Raw genomic sequence first — 20,448 nt, forward strand, 5'->3', positions numbered from 1 at the left:
CAAAGAAAAGTTTTGATTGTGACATAGTAAGGACATAGCTCTGGCTTAGCCTCTCCGGTGAATAAGGCAACAACAAATGGATGGAAATCATCAAAGCTGCATAAAATAGGCCAAAGTTGGCAACTAGATGATTTGAAGAGAGGAACATCATCGATGTTGATTTTCAAATTCATCACTATCAAACAACCAGTATGACACAGATACTATAATAGCACAGATACAAAGATGAAACCTCTATCTATCTCTAAGGCCTGTTGTTCACACGTGTATCTGCCCTCTCATTGGCTAGAATGGTCCAACCTGATCTTGCCTCTTCCCCTCTGTCTTGCATCTTTGAGGAATTGTATTTCCATTGTTAGAGCGGTCACTAGACAATCTTTGGAGTAGCGAAGTCTCCACCCCCCTAAACAGAATCTCTCAACCAGTTTCGGGCAAGTCTATGGGTCACATGTCCCCTCCCATTCTGAAATCTGAAAGATGCGAGCGCCTGTGAAATCGTGATTTGTCCAAATGATCAGTGACGGAAAATCAGGACACTGGAACAAAGTTCCTTCTTAGTCGTTGCATCCCACAGTCTGTTGACAGCAGTGGAGGATGTTGAGGGGAGGAGGGCTCATAGTAATAGGTCTATCATTGACCAGAAGTTCTTGTAAGCTCTGGGGATAAAACATTTATCCTGATGGCACATCATGCTCTGAATTGACGATCCTGCCATTGAAACATTAAGGGAGCTCGGTAAGACAAATGAAAAAGACAGATGTATATTCAAATAAATCTATTCAGGAAATACATTTCTAGGGATATGTCACCTACTCCAGTGTTTTGAGTGTCTAAGGCCGGGTTTCAATCCAATTGCGTGCAATTTCCGATTGAGCCAACATATACAGCATTTACTGTGAATGGAATACCCACAAATGTGGAAACGTTGCCTTGAAAATACTATTTTCTGGTCGCTCCCAGCACTAGTCATAACCCAATAGAGAGTTTGTGATGAGGTTTTGTCCTCATGATGAATCCCTATGAGCAAAAGATTTGAAAAGACATTGACAACTTTTCAACGTCTTCTGCTCACTGGGATGAATGTGTCATTACTGTGGAAATTCACCGGCTGGAGACTCATCCTTTGTTTCTGAGAACAAATCTATCTTGGCCTAGCCATCACCCATCCTAACCTTCTTACCTTAAGAGATCAGCACACACACACACTTGCATGCATAAAAGTAATCACACACGTGCACACACATGCATGATTACAAAGGCATGCATGCACAAACGCATACATACACACGCAATCACAATTACAGGGTAAATGGTTTTAAATAATGTATCCCATGACCCCATCAGCTGACAAAATCAATCAGGTGATCAGATGCTCCCGGGTCAAGTCTTTCACTCATTAAACCCTCATCTTTCGCTCTCTCCTTTTGTCTCATTCAATCCATCTCTATGCAGGGTCAGTAGGTTCACCTTCTGCAGTCAAGGTGTTGCCATTTGCATTTTTCCATTTTGATTGGAGTGAACTTCCAATTACTTTGTCATTTACATAAATCATTTTGTGAGGAATAATTTAGATGACTGATGCATCTGTGCCCTCCCTTTTTTTCTAGCTTTCAAGCCTGACACTCATCCTTTTCCTCCTAGCCGCTGCTAGTCCCTATTGAATGTGTGCATACCTTTTCTAACACTGTCATCTTATATTAGAAAGAACACAGGGCACAACACAGGATTGGTCAGAGAGGGAAACAATGTCATAATAATGGAGAGAGAGAGTGAGAGATTTATTTTAGTCCTCATTTGGATTAATCTTCCAAGAGTCCTTAAACACTAAAATGCAATTTATAATACAATCCCATTTTCACATATAACAGAGAGAGGGATACATAGGAAAGAGTGTCAGGTAAAAAGAGAGACCCACCCTCTGGGACCGTGGCCATTTCTGACTCTCCAGTCACAGGCGTGTACTATGTGTTATAAAACACCAGTCCGGTGAAACAGAATGTTAAATATAAAGACATCACAATTCAGTGTTATGCTATTTTATCTGTCCATGTCTGATTACCAAATACGTACAGCATGTGGTCCCTTCACGATTTCTTTGGAATATGTTTCTTTGACCCATAGTTTACTTTCATGAAGACCTTCACATCCCCGAGTCTTCTTCACATTGGCTGGGATGTGTTCTTCAGGGCACTCTGTAGCAAAACACTTAAAAACAGAAAACAAAACAGGGTGTTTCTTATTGGACAAGTCGAGGTGGTCTCATCCTGTTTTAGTCTGTTGTCATTCATTTTGTGCCAAATTAACACTGCTCGGGGCTGCTCTATAACATTCTTACAGGCCAGAGATGGAAAAGGGAAGTATGGCTTAATTACTTTGACTACGTGGCGGATGACAGTTTAGGCTCCCCACAAAGCAGATGTCAAAGCTCAGGAGAAGACCCAGATGCAGACAGTTTCGAAGTAATAAAAGTTTATTACAAAAACAGGGTAGGCAGGCCAACGACAGGTCAAGGGCTGGCAGAGGTCAGTAATCCAGAGCAGAGTCCGAAAGCTGCAGGCAGGATGAGGTCAGGCAGAGGTCTGTAATCAAGGGTGGAATAACAAGGTACAGAATGGTCAAAAACCGGGGAAGCTAGAAAACAGGAACTAGAGACAGACAGGAGCATGGGAAAACCACTGGTAGGCTTGACAAAACAAAACGAATTGGCAACAGACAAACAGAGAACACCGGTATAAGTACACTGGGGATAATGGGTGATGGGTGGAGACAAGCACAAAGACAGGTGAAACAGATCAGGGTGTGACAGCAGAAAAAGCTACTTTTGTTTCCATTACATGACACAAAAGTAAGCAAATACAAAATAGACACATAATATAAATAATAACTAGAGGAGATGAAATGTGTGTGGATGTGTTCAGCGGATGATTCCATGTTTTCTTTGGGAATTTGGCAATTAGGTTCGAGTGGAAAAGCAAACAGTGGCTTTGTCCTATTTTCCTTTCTCCCGGTTGCCATTGGAAAAGGCCTGACTAAACATTGGGAACACAGAGGAAATTATGCAGATGAAACGATGCTTGGATAGGGTGTGTTTACCTGTGTACAGAGTTTGTGTATGAGTCGTGTATGTATATATCTATCTTTCTCAGCTGCCTTCTGCCTCTATGTTGCACTTTCTCTCAAGTGGTGTGAGCGTGTGTGGATGAAAACACAAACACGTAGTTTCCCCATCTACTGTATAGAAAAGCAGTGTGTGTGTGTTATGGAAATGGAAGGACCAGCAGCCCCACAGGCCCATTAAGATAAATCCTGCCTCCCCTTCAGACAAAGTACATTTAAAACTGAGACAGACCTACTGTTCTCACCATACTGTATCTCTTTCTCACACACACACGTAATGCACCACACCCACATACAGTAGGCATATTCTTCTCACAGGCATAAAAGAACCAGACACACATATTTCCATTTTTGCTCCCACCAATTTGTGGAGGACGTACTGAGTCTGAGTGAATATACAGAGGTTGGATTGAAGAGGGATAGTTTATATAAACAGTGGAAATCAAACCAACATAGTAAGAATGATCATGAAACATCCAACACCATTTTCGAGAAAGTCTCAGCACCTACAAAATCTTAAACTCCAGTCTTAACATATGAGTAGTCAAAGCCAACTGAAAAGTCTAGTACTTATCACAGCTGTTCCCCCCCAAATGGGATAAAAGCCACTGCTAAAGGCATCAAAGGTTACTTGGGCATTTACTCTTTGATACCGTATTTGAGCATCATGCTCAACGGTTGAGATTAGGGATTAATTCTGAACAGTTAAGGGAAGTGCCTACCCACAGGGCTCACCACGTCATTTCAATGTGGAAATGTTGATCATATTTGGTTGAGACGTTGATGAGATTTCAACCTTTATTCGCCCACTCAAAGACAGCCAACAGTTATATTTTTATTTTGGTACTATCGAGTTTGAAAACTATACTCGACTAATAATCAACTACGTTTGTATATTGGAGTGAGGTTAAGAACACATTGTGATCTGATATGACCAAAACACACAGTGAATTGTAACCAATCCATGAAGTGGGTTGATTTTTGTTTAGAAGTAGTTGCCATTGTGATGAAGGCTTCTTAACATTAAATAAAAATAAGAGCCTGAGTGTAACATAGACGATGGGAAGCAAGACGATTGGAAGCAAATCGCCTGTCCTCGGTTGGAACATACATTACCAAGTTCCAAACTGCATCTTGAAGTAACGTCAGCACAAGAACTGCACGTCTGAAGATTCATGAAATGAGTTTCATGGCCGAGCAGCTGCACACAAGCCTAAGATCACCATGTGCAATGCCAAGCATCTGCTGGAGTGGTGTAAAGCTTGCCGCCATTGGACTCTGGAGCAGTGGAAACGCTTTTTCTGGGGTGATTAATCACACTTCACCGTCTGATGGATGAATCTGGGTTTGACGGATGCCAGGAGAACACTACCTGCCCAAATGCATAGTGCCAACTGTGAAGTTTGGTGGAGGAAGAATAATGGTCTGGGGCTGTTTATGGTTTGGGCTAGGCCCCTTAGTTCCAGTGAAGGGAAATCTTAACTCTACAGCATACAATGACATTCTAGACGATTCTGTGCTTCCAACTTTGTGACAACAGTTTGGGGATGGCCCTTTCCTGTTTCAACATGACAATGCCCCGTGTACAAAGTGAGGTCCATAGAGAAATGGTTTGTTGAGATCGGTGTGAAAGAATTTGACCGGCCTGCATAAAGCCCTGACCTCAACCCCATTGAACACTTTATGGATGAATTTGAACATTGACTGCTAGCCAGGCCTAATCGGCCAACGTCAGTGCCCGACATCAAAAAATGCTTGTGGCTGAAAGGAAGCAAGTCCCCGCAGCAATGTTCCAACATCTAGTGGAAAGCCTTCCCAGAAGAGTGGAGGCTGTTATAGCAACAAAAGGTGGACCGACTCCATATTAATACCCATGGTTTTGGAATGAGATGTTTAACGAGTAGGTCTCCACATACTTTTAGTACTTGTACCTGATGGCTAGCAATGTAGGTCAAGTTATTGAATTCACCATAATTTCTCTCTGGATGTGAACCCTCAGAGTGGAAAACTTCTGGACAACAGCCTTTAAACTGACATATTCCGCATGCTAAATATCCACTATTTGATGCATTTTAGCATGGCTTGCACTGGTGCATCACAAAGAAAAGTTTTGATTGTGACATAGTAAGGACATAGCTCTGGCTTAGCCTCTCCGGTGAATAAGGCAACAACAAATGGATGGAAATCATCAAAGCTGCATAAAATAGGCCAAAGTTGGCAACTAGATGATTTGAAGAGAGGAACATCATCGATGTTGATTTTCAAATTCATCACTATCAAACAACCAGTATGATCACGTGTAACACTGGAGCAGGTGTCACACAAGTTAACATCTACACTAGTTTCAGTAGAAATGTCAGATGTTCCATTATCGCTAGACTCTGCCAGAGCTAAAACATCCGCATTGAATTTGTGCCACTGTTTATGATAAGCCATAGCTAAATTGCAGTAGTCCAAACAAGGCACATTTGCATTTATACTGTAGGTGCAGTGGCGACCCGTCATTCAGGGCATTAATTACTTTCTTAGCTACAGTATACATATCTCCCTGGCATATTACATCATTTATCCAGTAGCATACAATATATTTGTGGACTCTTTGTGTGGTGCTGTGCTCACTTAAACAGGAAGGTGGCACGGCTGTTCTTCGTGGGCAAATTCTGTCATCAAAGTCTGGCATTCTCTGGATTTATGGTGCTTTCAACACAACTGGGAACTGGAAAAAAAACAAGGTCAAATTGTGATAACGTCAGTGATCTTCAGGTCGAAGCTCTAGAAAGAGGCCCAAGTTCCCGACAATTCCGAGTTCCTTCAAAAAACCACTCATTATTGAATGCGATTTCCAACATGTTGTGTAATGTTTATGTCCAATGGCCGATAAGCACCGATAAGTTTTATCTATCATTTCTCTTCATTATTTGTCTTCATATGACAAGGATTAAAAAGGATTTGCCAGTAGATTGTCGACTTGATTCATGATGATGACTGCTAGCTAAGATTATGAAAGTATGATGTTGACATGATCAGTCCAATCAAAGCTACTGTAGATTTGACTTAATTTAATCTGTGGCCAAGGACCTTGAGCCTTCTTGGGTGGGCACTTCTAATGTAACTATGGCAGCACCCAGGGGGCTTGAAACTTCGAGGTCTATCCTTAGACTTGGTGATGACGTAGTGTCCCCACGAGTGACAGAACACTGAGCTAATCATGGTTCAACTAGAGAACATTACCATCACCTAAGCTCCGTATTTTCCGCTGGCTGCCCCACCACCATAGAAAGCTAGGCTGAAACACTTGCATTTTGGAGCTGCCTTACTTAAGAGACCATGTTTGTATGCAGATTTATTAACTCAATGATTTATTCATTTTGTTACGTTGTTTGCAAACTGATTTGTGACATGTATTAATTAGTAAAAAAAAATGTCTCTCCCTCTCTTTTCTTTTATTATGTCTAGCTAAAAATGTGTGGCTCAAAACAGGCTCTGCCCCACCTGGCCTGAATGACGGGTCGCCACTGCTAATAAGGCAATCCGGTCAATCGGGAGCAGTTGTCAACCTGTTTGCGACGTTGTCTGACAAGACACCTTTTTCAATAGTGTGGCAACAAATTATATGAAAACAGTATGTGTTTCAAACAGATTCAGCGTCACAATACGTTGACGAAGTACGCTGAAACAACATTGATTCAACAAGTTTGTGCCCAGTGGGTAGCAGTGGGATTAAACACACAACCGTCAAACCAGACGCTTGCAGTTTATACATACCCCCCCATCCACATCCACAATGCCCTAGCAAGCCACAAGCCTACTTGATGGTAATAACGCTCACCGCTACCCATAGTGGCAGGTTTGAAGGCATCTCACGACATCCTGGGGACCTGAACAAACATTGAATATCACCTTAGATCTCAATTAACCTGGCTGTATGCCTATGCATGCACACACACACACATGCACGCACTCACAAACACACCCAACATAAATATTACCCAAAACAAAGACTAGCCACAAGGCCAGACCTGTTTAAACCAAGGACACATCCATATACGTGATGGGGACGTACTTTAGGCTCGGTTAGAGATATCATACAGTGACAGAAACATACAGCCCAGACAGAAAATTATTTATATATTTTTTCATCCTCATTTCTCTCTAGATGCGTTCCTACTCACATTTTTTTCTCTCTATCAACTCCTCAAAACATCAGTTACAGTGGAAGCCCCCCTTACAAAATGTACCATGGTCCTACTATAGTACTTTCATTCATACCATGGTACTACTATGGTACTTTCACTTACACCATGGTATAGTCTGAATCCTGGAAATGCACCATGGTTTTAGCCTTGAAGTATGATGATATTACCATGGTATTACATCATTTATATCATGGTATAGATCGGAATCATTGAATAATGATTAATGTGAATAATGGCGGAGGAGGGGATGGCTGACGTTTTACTGGCTCCTACGAAACTGTACTATTTTGTTTTGTTTTTGCAACTCATTTTGTACATAATGTTGATGCTACCGTCTCTTATGACCGAACAGAGCTTCTGGACATCAGAACAGCGATTACTCACCTTGAACTGGATGACGATTTATTCTTTAATGAGTCCAATGCGAAGGATATACTGCTTTCCGGAGACCAAGCCCTCATCCCCGTCATTCGTGTGAAGAAAAGACGAAAATACAAGGGTGGAAGTCTAGGTGCCTTGTGAGAATTTGTAAGAGAGTGAGTAAACCATCACTACCCTCTGTATTATTGGCCAACGTGCAATCATTTGAAAACCCACTGGACGATTTACGATTAGTAATATCCTGTCAATGGGACAGAACTGTAATATCTTATGTTTCACCGAGACTTGGCTGAATGACGACAGATTATATAGAGCTGGACAGAGCAGCTACGTCTGGTAAGAGGGGCAGGGGGGTGTGTGTCTGTTTGGAAATAACTGCTGGTGCGCGATGTCTAATATTAAATAAGTCTCAATGTATTGTTTGCCTGAGGTAGAATACCTCATGATAAGATGTAGACCACACTATCTACCAAGAGAGTTCACATCTATATTATTCGCAGCCGTCTATTTACAACCACAAACCAATGCTGGCACTACGACCGCACTCAACAAGCTGTATAACACCATAAGCAAACAATAAAATGCTTATCCTGAAGTGGCGCTCCTAGTGGCCAGTAATGCAGGGAAACTTAAATCCATTTTACCTAATTTCTACCAGCATGTCACATGTGCAACCAGAGGAGAAAAGAACTCTAGACCACCTTTACTCCACACACAGAGACGCATACAAAGATTTCCCTCGCCCTTCATTTGGCAAACCTGACCATAATTCTATCCTCCTGATTCCTGCTTCCAAGCAAAAACTAAAGCAGGAACGCGGATGCTACGCTACAGAACTGGTTTCCTAGCACAGATTGGAAAATGTTTTGGGATTCATCCAATGGCATTTAGGAGTATACCACCTCAGTCAACGGCTTCATCAATAAGTGCATCGACGACGTCGTCCCCACAGTGACCGTACGTACATTTCAAAACCAGAAGCCATGGATTACAGGCAACATCTGCACTGAGATAAAGGCTAGAGATTCCGCTTTCAAGGAGCAGGACACTAATCCGGACGCTAATAAGAAATCCCGCAATGCCCTCAGACAAACCATCAATACAGGACAAAGATTGAATCCTACAACACCGGCTCTGACGCCCGTCGGATGTGGCAGGGCTTGAAAACTATTACTATAAACTACTAAAGGGAAACCCAGCCGTGAGGTGCCCAGTAATGCGAGAATACCAGACGAGCTAAATGCCTTTTATGCTCGCATTGAGGCAAGATACACTGAAGCATGCATGAGAGCACCAGCTGTTCCGGACGACTGTGGGATCACGCTCTCCGTAGTCGATATGAGCAAGACCTTTAAACAGTTCAACATTCGCAAAGCCACAGGGCCAGACGGATTACCAGGACGTGTACTCAAAGCATGCGCGGACCAACTAGCAAGTGACTTCAATGACATTTTCAACCTCTCCCTGGCCGAGTCTGTAATACCTACATGTTTCAAACAGACCACCATAGTCCCTGTGCCCAAGATTGCAAAGGTAACCTAAATGATTACCGCCCCGTAACACTCAAGTCGGTAGCCATGAAGTGCTTTGAAAGGCTGGTTATGGCTCACATCAACACCATCCTGTTGGAAACCCAAGACAAATCGCATACCGCCCCAACAGATCCACATATGATGCAATCTCAATTGCACTCCACATTGCCCTTTCCCACCTGGAAAAAAGGAACACCTATGTGAGAATGCTGTTCATTGACTACAGCTCAGCGTTCAACACCATAGAGCCCACAAAGCTCATCGCTACGCTAAGGACCCTGGGACTTAAGCACCTCCCTCTGCAATTGGATCCTGGACTTCCTGACGGGCCACCCCCGGTGGTAAGGGTAGGCAACAACACATCTGCCAAGCTGATCCTCAACACTGGAGCCCCTCAAGGGTGTGTGCTTAGTCCCTTCCTGCACTCTCTGTTCACCGACGACTGCATGGCCAAGTACGACTCCAACACCATCATTAAGTTTGCTGACGACACGACAGTGGTAGGGCTGATCACCGACAACGATGAGACAGCCTATAGGGAGGAGGTCAGAGACCTTGCAGTGTGGTGCCAGGACAACAAACTCTCTCTCAATGTGAGCAAGGAAAAGGATGACCGAACAGATCCCCTTTAACATCGACGAGGCTGTCGTGGAGTAGGTTGAGAGCTTCAATTTCCTTGGTGTCCACATCACCAACAAACTATCATGGTCCAAACACACCAAGACAGTCGTGAAGAGGGCACGACAACACCTTTCCCCCTCAGGAGACTGAAAAGATTTGGCATGGGTCCCACAGCTGCACCATCGAGAGCACCTTGACCAGTTAGTTGCATTATCGCCTGGTATGGCAACAGCTCAGCATCTGACCGGAAGGTGTTACAGAGGGTACTGCGTACGACCCAGTACATCACTGGGGCCAAGCTTCCTGACATCCAGGAAGGTGTCAGAGGAAGGCCCTAAAAATGGTCAAAGACTCCAGCCACCCTAGTCACGACAAGCGGTACCGGACCACCAAGTCTGGGTCCAAGAGGCTTCTAAACAGCTTCTACCCCCAAGCCATAAGACTACTGAACATCTAATCAAATGGCCACCCAGACTCTTTGCATTGCCCCCACCCCCCTCTTTTACACAGCTGCTACTCTCTGTTGTCATCTATGCATAGTCACTAATAACTCTACCTACATGTACATATTACCTCAACTACCCAGTCCCCCGCACATTGACTCTGTACCGGTACCCCCCTGTATATCGTCTCACTATTGTTATTTTATTGCTGCTCTTTAATTACTTGTTACTTTTATTTCTTATTCTTATTCGTATTTTTTAAAACTGCATTGTTGGTTAGGGGCTCGTAAGTAAGCATTTTACTGTAAGGTCTACTACACCTGTCGTATTCGGCGCATGTGACTAATACAATTTGATTTGATAATGGAGATAATTGTTATTTTTGATGATGTTTTGATAGTTTAATTAATGTATAAAAGCCTGTTAGCATAGAACCTAACGTCACCTAAAGTTAGCTCCAGTCAAGCTAGCCTTTTGTAGTCATCGACAGGACCAACAAACTTCACACAGTGTAAACAAAGGGAAACATTGTAACTTGCTGTTTTTAGGAATATGTTGAGAATTACATTACGAAAATGTATCTTTGAGATATGATAATTGATACCTTTTAACAGGTGTTTTTTGTTGTTGTTGTTGTATACGAGTAGCCACGTCAGTTGAATGAGAAAGAACCAACTGAAAACTGAGTTTCTGGTGCTTCTCTCTTCAACAAACTATTTAAAATGTTCAAGGTTTCAGACTCTTCATTCTTCAGACTCTATTCACCTTATTCAGGTCCCAAGGTTTAAGAGGGTACACTACACTACTACCCCATGTGTTGTGGTTTTTCACTATGACCTAAATGGGGTTTAAGAATGTATTAGGCCTACACTTTGCCATTGCAGAGCGAGTAGTCAATGTTGCATAATGTGAGTCTCATAAATTACTAAGTTTTTCATCACTTCACCTGAAAAATGGTGGGACACAGACCATCATAATACATTGTAAACAACTACCATGCTTTCATGTTTCACTAGTGCTGGTAGAACAAAACCATGGTATTTTTTTCACTGTACTGCCAAGGTTCATTTGTCTACCATGGTAGCTAGTACAATGGAAAAAATGCTACGTTTTTTCAGTCACTAACATGGCAGGAAAATACCATGGTACGTACTGGTGCAAATACAATGGTATTTTCCTGCCATAGTAGTACAATGAAAAAAAAAATGTTTTGGTCACTACCATGGCAGAAAAATATCATGGTATTTGCACCAGTACCATGGTTTTTTCCTGCCATGGTAGTGACTGAAAAAACATGATAAAAAAAATGTACTAGCTACCATGGTACATTTTTGTAAGGGACATTCCACCCCATTTGAAGTGGAATTGGTTTCCCATGAGAAACTACTGTAAGGTACAAGCCTGCCCTCAACTGTTCAGTTGAGAGACTACACCCAACATGCACTATCAATTCAAAGGTCACTAAAGAGAGACAATATGCCTCTGTTGACATCAAATTATTCATGTTATAGCTTTAATACAACTCAAAATGATATGGTCTCAGAACTGAAAGCCTTCCATTAGAGGTAAGTAATAATCAGTTATTACACAGTCATTACACTTCTGACCTGTGTGCTTCCAGAGAACACAGGGCATACAAGTTAGTCTATATCATCTAATACATCTGATAATCGGTCAAGAGGACCAAAAAGGGCACATGCACAAAATACATTGTGGGCTTTAAGAGTCAGAAAATAGTTTAATCTTAGACAACCTGCTGATTACGAACACTTAAAAAAGACAACTATCCTGACACCCAGACATCTGACCACACTTGCAGAAAACGGTATTCAGCTTCACAAATGTAAATACCAACTTCCTGTTCCCCACGACCTTAACCTCTCTGATGGGTCAGGATGCTCCCTTTCCATGCCTTTTAATGTTTAGATTCATCAGACAGGGTCACCTGAGCTCAGGCTGTTTTGCAAGGAGGAATGGGAAAAAATGTCAGTCTCTCGATGTGCAAAACTGATAGAGACATAACCCAAGCGACTTACAGCTGTAATAGCAGCAAAAGGTGGCGCTACAAAGTATTGACTTAAGGGGGCTGAATAATTTTGCACGCCCAATTTTTCAGTTTTTGATTTGTTAAAAAAGTTTGAAATATCCAATAAATGTCGTTCCACTTCATGATTGAGTCCCACTTGTTGATTCTTCACAAAAAAATACAGTTTTATATCTTTATGTTTGAAGCCTGAAATGTGGCAAAAGGTCGCAAAGTTCAAGGGGGCCGAATACTTTCTCAAGGCACTGTATATGTACTGTACATATTCCCATTCACCCCTTTAGATTCGTATGTATTAGGTAGTTGTTAGATATTACTGTCAGAACTAGAAGCACAAACATTTCGCTACATTCGCATTAACAATCATGTGTTTGTGACCAATAACATTTTATTTGATTAGTTTAGTCTTAATACCGTAACTTAGTTAGGCCTACATTTCAATACCGCTATAGTCTACTCTATCAATCAATCGTTCATGTCATCACACAGCATACGAGTCATTTGCCATGTTGTGTTGCTACCATGCTGTGATGTCATGTGCTGCTGCTATGCAATATTGTCGTCTAAGGTCTCTCTTTATGTAGTGTTGTTTTGTCCTATATTTTAATTTAATTTATATATTTTTTTTATCCCAGCCCCAGCCTGCCTTGAATAATTAGCTTAAATGATAAATAAACCATTCCATTTCGGAAATTGCATTCAGGAATGAATGCGACTGTTTAGTCTTTGCTGTAATAAAGGCTTAACAAAAAAAAACGTTACAGCAGACTCTCTGATAAGCTTATATTTTAGTGTTGTTTACATTGTTCCAAACAGTCAGAAAAAAATTAATTGTAATCTATACAGCACCTGTTTGACACACACAGCGCTTGCTACTTACTTTATTTTTCTTGATCTCCAGTATTTTCCACAACTAGTCACATTTTTCCCACACATCTGACTTTCCCTTTACCTCCTGAGAAACGTGTGAATATTCCCGTTTCGAGTTTGTCACGTCCTCTGCATCCATTTTGCTGTAAAGTGTTGGTGTTCAAGGTTTGTTATAACCAATTGATTGACGTGGTTATGATTGACGAGGGTGGAATTTGAGATAAACTGGCCAAGACACACCTCATAACACATAAAAACCTCACAGAATTCTGTCCAAAAACAATTACTCTCAACTAGGTGCATATGGGCTTTTTAGGCGAGCGCTGATGCCGCCCTTTGATAAGCAGTGCCCACTTTGTCAAAGGCAGGGGCACAAAATATTTAGCTTCCGATCAAATAGCCTAACCTAAATGGTGCTCAGTCAAATAGAAAATGTTAACAAAGTAAAGTATCCTAAAAACAGGACAGGTCAAGTTATAATGGACATTATGGAATGGACAATCACAACTGTTGTCTAGGTGTAACGGCTGTTGGTGGAAGAAGGTGAGGACCAAAGCGCAGTGTGGTAAGTGTTCATCATTGATTAAATAGAACTGAACACTAAATACAAAACAACAAAAGCACAACCGAAACAGCTCCGTCAGATGCACCACACACTCAACAGAAAATAACTACCCACACCACACAGGTGGGAAAAGGCTACCTAAGTATGGTTCTCAATCAGAGACAACGATAGACAGCTGCCTCTGATTGAGAACCACACCCGGCCAAACACAGAAATCAAAAACATAGAAAATGAACATAGAATGACCACCCGAGTCACACCCTGGCCTAACCAAAATAAAGAATAAAAACCTCTCTATGGCCAGGGCGTGACATTAGGAGTTTCACCCATTGTCATAATCAGTGGTTTCATGATTGTATATGTCACTTTGTTTTGACAAACTGATCATTGCGAGAAAATAAAAAAAATACCTTTGCATTTCCCGCTGTGTAAACACATTGCAGCTAGGGTCTCAATAACTCCTGATAAAGTTGGGTAGCTGGTGTTCGGTGCTTAAACAACCAAATTGATTAGTCACAGGAATGTCCATTATAATTTAACCTGTCCTGTTTTTTGGATATGTTACTTTGTTAACATCATTTTCTATTTGATTGAGCACCATTTAGGTTAGGCTATTTAAACTGCAAAACCTTTACGCACCACTGCACTTTGTATACCAGGGTTGGCTGGCCTTCTCTAATCACTCGTAGGCTGCAGTCACTGGTATACTTTTATTTACAAAGCCATTTTGGGTTTACTAACTTTTTATTTGTGCATTTGTATTGTTCAGAAATGTGGTGGGTACTCTCTTCATTCGCTGGACTTTATCCTGCTAACTGTTCCAAATTCAGTCCGAACTGAATTTGGTAAAAGGGCTTTTATGTACTCTGCGCCATCGTCTTGGAACACCATACAAAATACTTTTAAACTGGAAGAACTTGTCCCGATTGGTGTTTTTTAATCACTGATGAAGGATTTTGAGGCTTATTCCCTGACCTGTCAATGTTTTTAATTTGCTGTTTTATACTCTTGTGAATTCAATGGTTTTTACTAGATTATTTTTAGTTTTTCATGTTGTCTGTCTGTAATTTTTTGAAAAAGAGATTTTAATCTCAATGATCACTTCCTGGTTAAATAAAGGTTAAATAAATAAATACAATTTTAAAAAAGGACTAATAAAGCCAATGCAATGGCCTGATGATTATTATTTTTTACCCCTTTTTCTCCCTAATTTTGTGGTATCCAATTGTTTTAGTAGCTACTATCTTGTCTCATCACTTACGGGCTCGGGAGAGACGAAGGTTGAAAGTAGTAGCCTACACCCTAGTAAGCAGTAGCCTACACCCTAGTAAGCACGAGCAGACTTCTTTTGGACGTCTTTTTTTGGTCTGGTCTGGATGTCGTTTTTTGGTGTTTTAGAAATGGTAGTCTTTTTTGGGGGGCAGTCCCGGGCTGTCCTTGATTTCCATATCCATAGACGTTGGTTTTTGGTCTGGTCTGGAAAATACATATTTATCAAGTCGGGAAAAGATGCCTTTTCGGCATTGTGGAAAATATATTTTAAGCATACGGAAAATACCTTTTCACATTTCATTCAGAAGCTAAATTGATCCTAACTTCAATGTCTGAAATATACGTAATTTTGCTTACTGGGACTATTCTAGTTTTGCTGGAGGGCGTCCTCTGGAATAACGGACATTCTGGAGTAATAATTTTTAACCAACATTGTCAAGTAATACTAGTCCCGTGAGAACAGGTCTTTGGAGAGAGACAACAGGTGACAGTCACTTGCTGTCTTTTTTTTTTAACACAGTGCAGCAAATCTGAGCCTGGCCCAGCACAATCAAATCAATTGCTGGTCGGACTCCCACTAGCCATTTGTGTGTCTTAATTATTTAATCAAATTGTGTGCTTACAGCATCAGACAAGCTCAGTGAATATAGTTCTTAGCTAAAGGGCTCTCAGCTTCTTCAGCCCGCCAGGCCTTCGTGTGTGTGTGTCTGTGTGCGCTTGCATGCGTCCGTGTTTATGCATGCATCCGTGTTTTTCCCCTGAAAACTAAATGTAGTTGACACTTTTTCTGGGCAATTTTACTGTAAGTTTATGTAGGTAATAGTGTCTTCTAGGTGAGACTCAAAATGTTAAAGGAAAGGGCATGTACGTGAAAGGTCTGTCAAAGTAAAGGGTACAGATATTGAAGTGTGCTGTGTGTGTGGTTAAAATCCCAATAGCAATTACATCTATAGATACAAGTTCTGAACCCGGCCAGCACGGTGTCGAGGTGACCTACTCATAACAGGGTGACCCTCTCTCACTACTTCCCTCTTCCTCTCCCTCTTACAGTATCTCCATTGACATGGCTCAAGGGGCTGCTGTTGCAAATTGGGTTGATAGGGCAGGTTGGACATGACCCACAAACATCATTTCCCTGTATGTGTCCCAGCCCTCCAGACAGACCCCTCAACTCGCAGTAACACAGTGGAAGTATCTCTGTCAGTCTAAAGGAAGTGTATGGCAGTGACATAACTTCAGGGGGCACTGTAGCACAAGAACACACAGGAAGTCTTATCTAGTTTAGAAGTATCTCAATTGTCTAAAGTCGCTTCCTCTTCGAATCCCCACGCTTACCCAAAATAGTTTTCAGATCATAGCAGATTAAAGAGAGAAGCTGAGTAGAGGAAGCTCCTTTGGACAATTCAGATGCACCTAAGAAATGTGTCATGATGGCTTATGATGCATCTCTACTCTGCCATTAATATGTCAAAATGGCAGGTTCAAAGTGTTACCAATAAAACAATAACCACTGGAAACTAATCTCAAAATATTTAGTTAGAGTAATTTGAAGCAGACATTAACATAGGATAACGACATACAGAATAATGATTCAAGCAAAGATTTGAAAAAGGTTTGACACTCATGTTTAGCTCTTTTTGTATTTTTGTACAGGAGATAGATAGATAATGTAAGTTACAATCTATTCAGAAAACTTGGACTTTAGTTTTTAAATGTATTCAAGTCACTGGCCATGTTTTGGCGCCAGCGTAGCCCAAAGTCGGTCCCAAAAGTCTTGGTATTGTTCTGGCTCTTTTGGCCAGTCCAGGTAGGTCCTGGTCTTCACCAGTCTGGCCAGCCTGTGGTGGGCGGACAGCTGGTGAGGAGAGATGTCTTCCAAGAAGACCAGGATGAGGATGTCCCTTTGCTCCACCCGCAGCCGGTCAGTGGCTAGCTTCATCTCCAAAGAGCACCAGTTGCTGCGGAGGTAGTCGCGGCTGACCAAGCACACAGTCCGGCGGCTGCTGTAGAGAGAATCTGTGATGTTGTCCACAATGTCCTTACCAAGCTGGAAGTCTCTACTGTGCAGACACAGGCGCAGGAAAGGGGGACCTCGTTGTTCCATGTTGGGCAGAAGCTCCTCCACCACCCAGCGCTCATCTTTCCCACTGTAAGAGACAAAAGCGTCGTACCTGTAGCGTCTCTTGTTGTTCCGAAACACGGCCTCTTCCAACCAGCCACGAGTGATGTAAAATAGAGCCAGCAGATACTGGCCAGCCAGGTGATGTAGCAGCACCACCAGCATGAAGAGCAGGAGACCCAGGGTGTTAGAAGCAAACAAAATGAATCCTACGTCCATTGAACAATGGATTTGGGTGTATTTGAGGAAGTTCTGAGTGCCATGCTCACCTATGCAATTTATTTCCTTCATTCCCAATGTAGAATCCCAAAACATGACCTGAACTTGTCGATTCCGTTTCACCCAGTTATCAAACCAAGCATTGTTGCAACTGCATTGTAAAAGTAGATCTTGTATAAGCAGATACTTTAGGCTTTTCAGGGGCTCAGGGAATTCTTCCATAATTGTAAGCTCATTGTTAATAACCAAACGTATTTCTCTCAATGACTGTAAGTCTTTGCTCAGGTCCTTTTCCAGGTAGTTGATCCTGCAGCCAAGGAGCATCAGAGTCTCCAGTCTGGTCAAATTGTGAAACATGATCGCGAGACCAGTCTGCCGATTGAGGTCTACTCCTGTAAGTTGCAAATCCCTCAAGTGCACAAGTGTATTCAGGCTAGTTAGATCCACAAATAAAGTTGAGAGCTTTGATTCCAGCTTGAAGCGTTGAAGGAACTTGAAGTAGCTCCCAGCAAAGATGGACCCACAAAGGATCCACTCTGTCCTTGCAGTTAGCTCAACGACAGCCCTAAAGAATGGCCTCTCACAGTCCTGAAAAGACACTGTCTCGCCGTGGACATGCAGGCCCAAGCCTGGGTTTGGGGCACCATCGCTGCCAATAATAAGAGTCATGGGCCTTCTACCAGAGCTGATGTAGAGGTATGTCAGTCCCCGAGGTATGCTGCCAAATACACATGTCAGATTCAGCTCAATCTTGGATTCTGGAGGGAAGTTCAAGTCTCCCAGAGACACATTCTGTATTGAACTAAGGTGAGCAAAAGATAACGCCTCAATGTGCACCAATGGATTTGCCTCCAGATTGAGGTACTCTAAGCAGTGCAGATCAAAGAAATTAAATGATTTGATTTCAGATAACTGGTTATGACCTAGATTTAAAACCTTTAACTTCTGCAATCCCAGAAAGGCAAAGTTGTCGATGGTGGAGATTCGATTATATTTCAAGTTAAGTTCTTCCAGGTTCTTCATGCAAAAGAACTGTCTACGTTGTATGCTAAAAATACTACTAAAATACAATGACATTTTTTTTAACCACAAGATTGAACTAGGTTGAGTTTTGCAAAGGGATGTAAATCTTGTATTGTTCAAGGAAAATTGATGAACAGTCAAAACCTGGAGATTCCTCAAGCCATGGATAAAGCTCAGATCAATACATCTTTGTGAAATAGGGCTTCTAAAAAGGTGCATTTCTCGAAGTGTCATGCAATTTTGAATGGAAGAAATTGACAAGTTGACATGATCTGTAGTTATTGAAACATACGAAGTTGAGAGTTGATAGACAATTTCACACATCGACTCTAAGTCACTATCCTCCTGCAAGAATTGAAATGATTCCACTTTGCTGACACCAGACTGCAGTAGTTGCATCTGCAGTACATTATTTAGAGGCATGTTAAGAAATGAAATGTTTTTAAAACCTTCAAACACACCTTTACCTATGGTCTTTAGATCAGGGAAATTCAATAAAATATCTTGAAGACCATAGAAACTTGGGGTCTCATAAGTAGTTCCGTTAGACACGTTACACTTTGGGTTACTCAGAGTGGCAATTTCAGCCCACAGGACCAGTGATGTCAGTGAAGATGTGTTATTAACTATTCTACATAAAACCCCTGCCAAGCTCTTTATGTCTGACAACAAATTATGTTCATGCTGTATTATCGTAAGAGTGGTCAATTGTTTCATACCAGCAAATGCATCTAGTGCTATTACAGAAAACGAACATGAAATTATTATTAATTGTTTAAGATTATGTAAATCCTTGAATGTATTTGAATAAATGGATAAGTTTGAAGAGCAAGTAAGACTCAGTATCTGAAGTCCAAATAGCCCCCTGAAAGCACCTGGAAGAATCTCTGCCGGTTGACCTGAGATGCCAAGCTCAACCAGTTTGTCGAATCTGGAGAAATCGTTGGGATGCAGAATGGATTTGTTCCTCATCTTGACACACAGGGTCTGGATGGAAATGGGGAAAATGGCTAGGTGAAGTGGCACATTGTCGACGTCCATGCAGCTCACTGTAAGGTTACCATTGTGACAATCATCGCCTCTCCACAGATTTGTAAAACCGTCACTCATCACGCATTTCTCACTAGTCCAACTGGAGACACAGATGATCCAAAGAGCCACAACTCCAAACTGAGTGACAATGATGAGCCTCATCCTTCCAGAGGACTACAAATATCCACTGTATCCAGCTAGACTGCAAATTGTGTGGTAAATCCAACAAATCCAATGATAGTTGAGCTGGTTTCTGGACTGTTTGACGGTATAGCAAATTTTTTCCAAGATTAAGTTACATACACTGCTACGGGAGTTGCAGCTCAGTGTGACAGCTGGGATATTCGCCACAGACTTTAAATGTCTCCATACCAATGTTGACAGGAAGGACACTTCACTAGAAACTTCACCGCACACTTGCACCCCCCAACAGACATGCACACACAGACACACAGGAAAACTGGTTAGACTTTGACTGCACCAACACAAAGGGATGCCACAGTAAGATGTATTTTAGATTAATCTCAACTCTCACTTCTTCTAAATCTTCTAGTCTTTATTTTATTCTGCTAAGTGAACATGTAACTGCTGATAGATAACTGAGAGAGGCATGAAGTGCAGGTTTGGTTTTCAAGTGAATCTGTTTATATTTAAAGGTGAACAGATTGTAATTTGACAAATACATTACCATTCAAAAATGTGGGGTCACTCAGAAATGTCCTTTTTTTTAAAAGAAAAGCACATTTGTTGTCCATTAAAATAACATAAAATTGATCAGAAATACGGTGGAGATATTGTTAATGTTGTAAATGACTATTGTAGCTGATTTTTCATGGAAAATCTACATAGGCGTACAGAGGCCCATTATCAGTGTGTTCCAATGGCACGTTGTATTAGCATAAAGGCTAATTGATCGTTAGAAAACCCTTTTGCAATTATGTTAGCACAGCTGAAAACAGTTTTTTTTTTCGGGAACTTGACTGGTCGGTTGAGGCAGAGGAGCTTGGCGATCCG

At 41.6% G+C, this 20,448-nt stretch overlaps 1 protein-coding gene across 1 annotated transcript; it reads right to left on the reverse strand.

Annotated features, from left to right (window-relative positions):
- Positions 1–16,719: 16,719 nt before the first annotated feature.
- LOC110498752 (toll-like receptor 13) lies at positions 16,720–18,402 on the reverse strand. The gene is made up of 2 exons (XM_021575382.2): positions 17,995–18,402; positions 16,720–17,751 (listed from the first exon to the last, which is right to left on the reverse strand). The coding sequence occupies exons 1-2, from the start codon at positions 18,400–18,402 to the stop codon at positions 16,765–16,767; spliced, it is 1,395 nt and encodes a 464-aa protein (XP_021431057.2). The 3' UTR covers positions 16,720–16,764.
- Positions 18,403–20,448: the final 2,046 nt, after the last annotated feature.

This window comes from Oncorhynchus mykiss, chromosome 20 (genome assembly GCF_013265735.2).
Source record: "Oncorhynchus mykiss isolate Arlee chromosome 20, USDA_OmykA_1.1, whole genome shotgun sequence".
NCBI classification, from domain to species: Eukaryota; Metazoa; Chordata; class Actinopteri; order Salmoniformes; family Salmonidae; genus Oncorhynchus; species Oncorhynchus mykiss.

Coding starts and splice junctions, on each gene's coding strand:
- LOC110498752 (XM_021575382.2), bottom strand. CDS start 18,402: ATGAAGAACCTGGAAGAACTTAACTTGAAATATAATCGAATCTCCACC. Junction 17,752..17,994: donor ACCCAGGCTTGGGCCTGCAT/GTCCACGGCGAG, acceptor CTCAATCGGCAG/ACTGGTCTCGCGATCATGTT.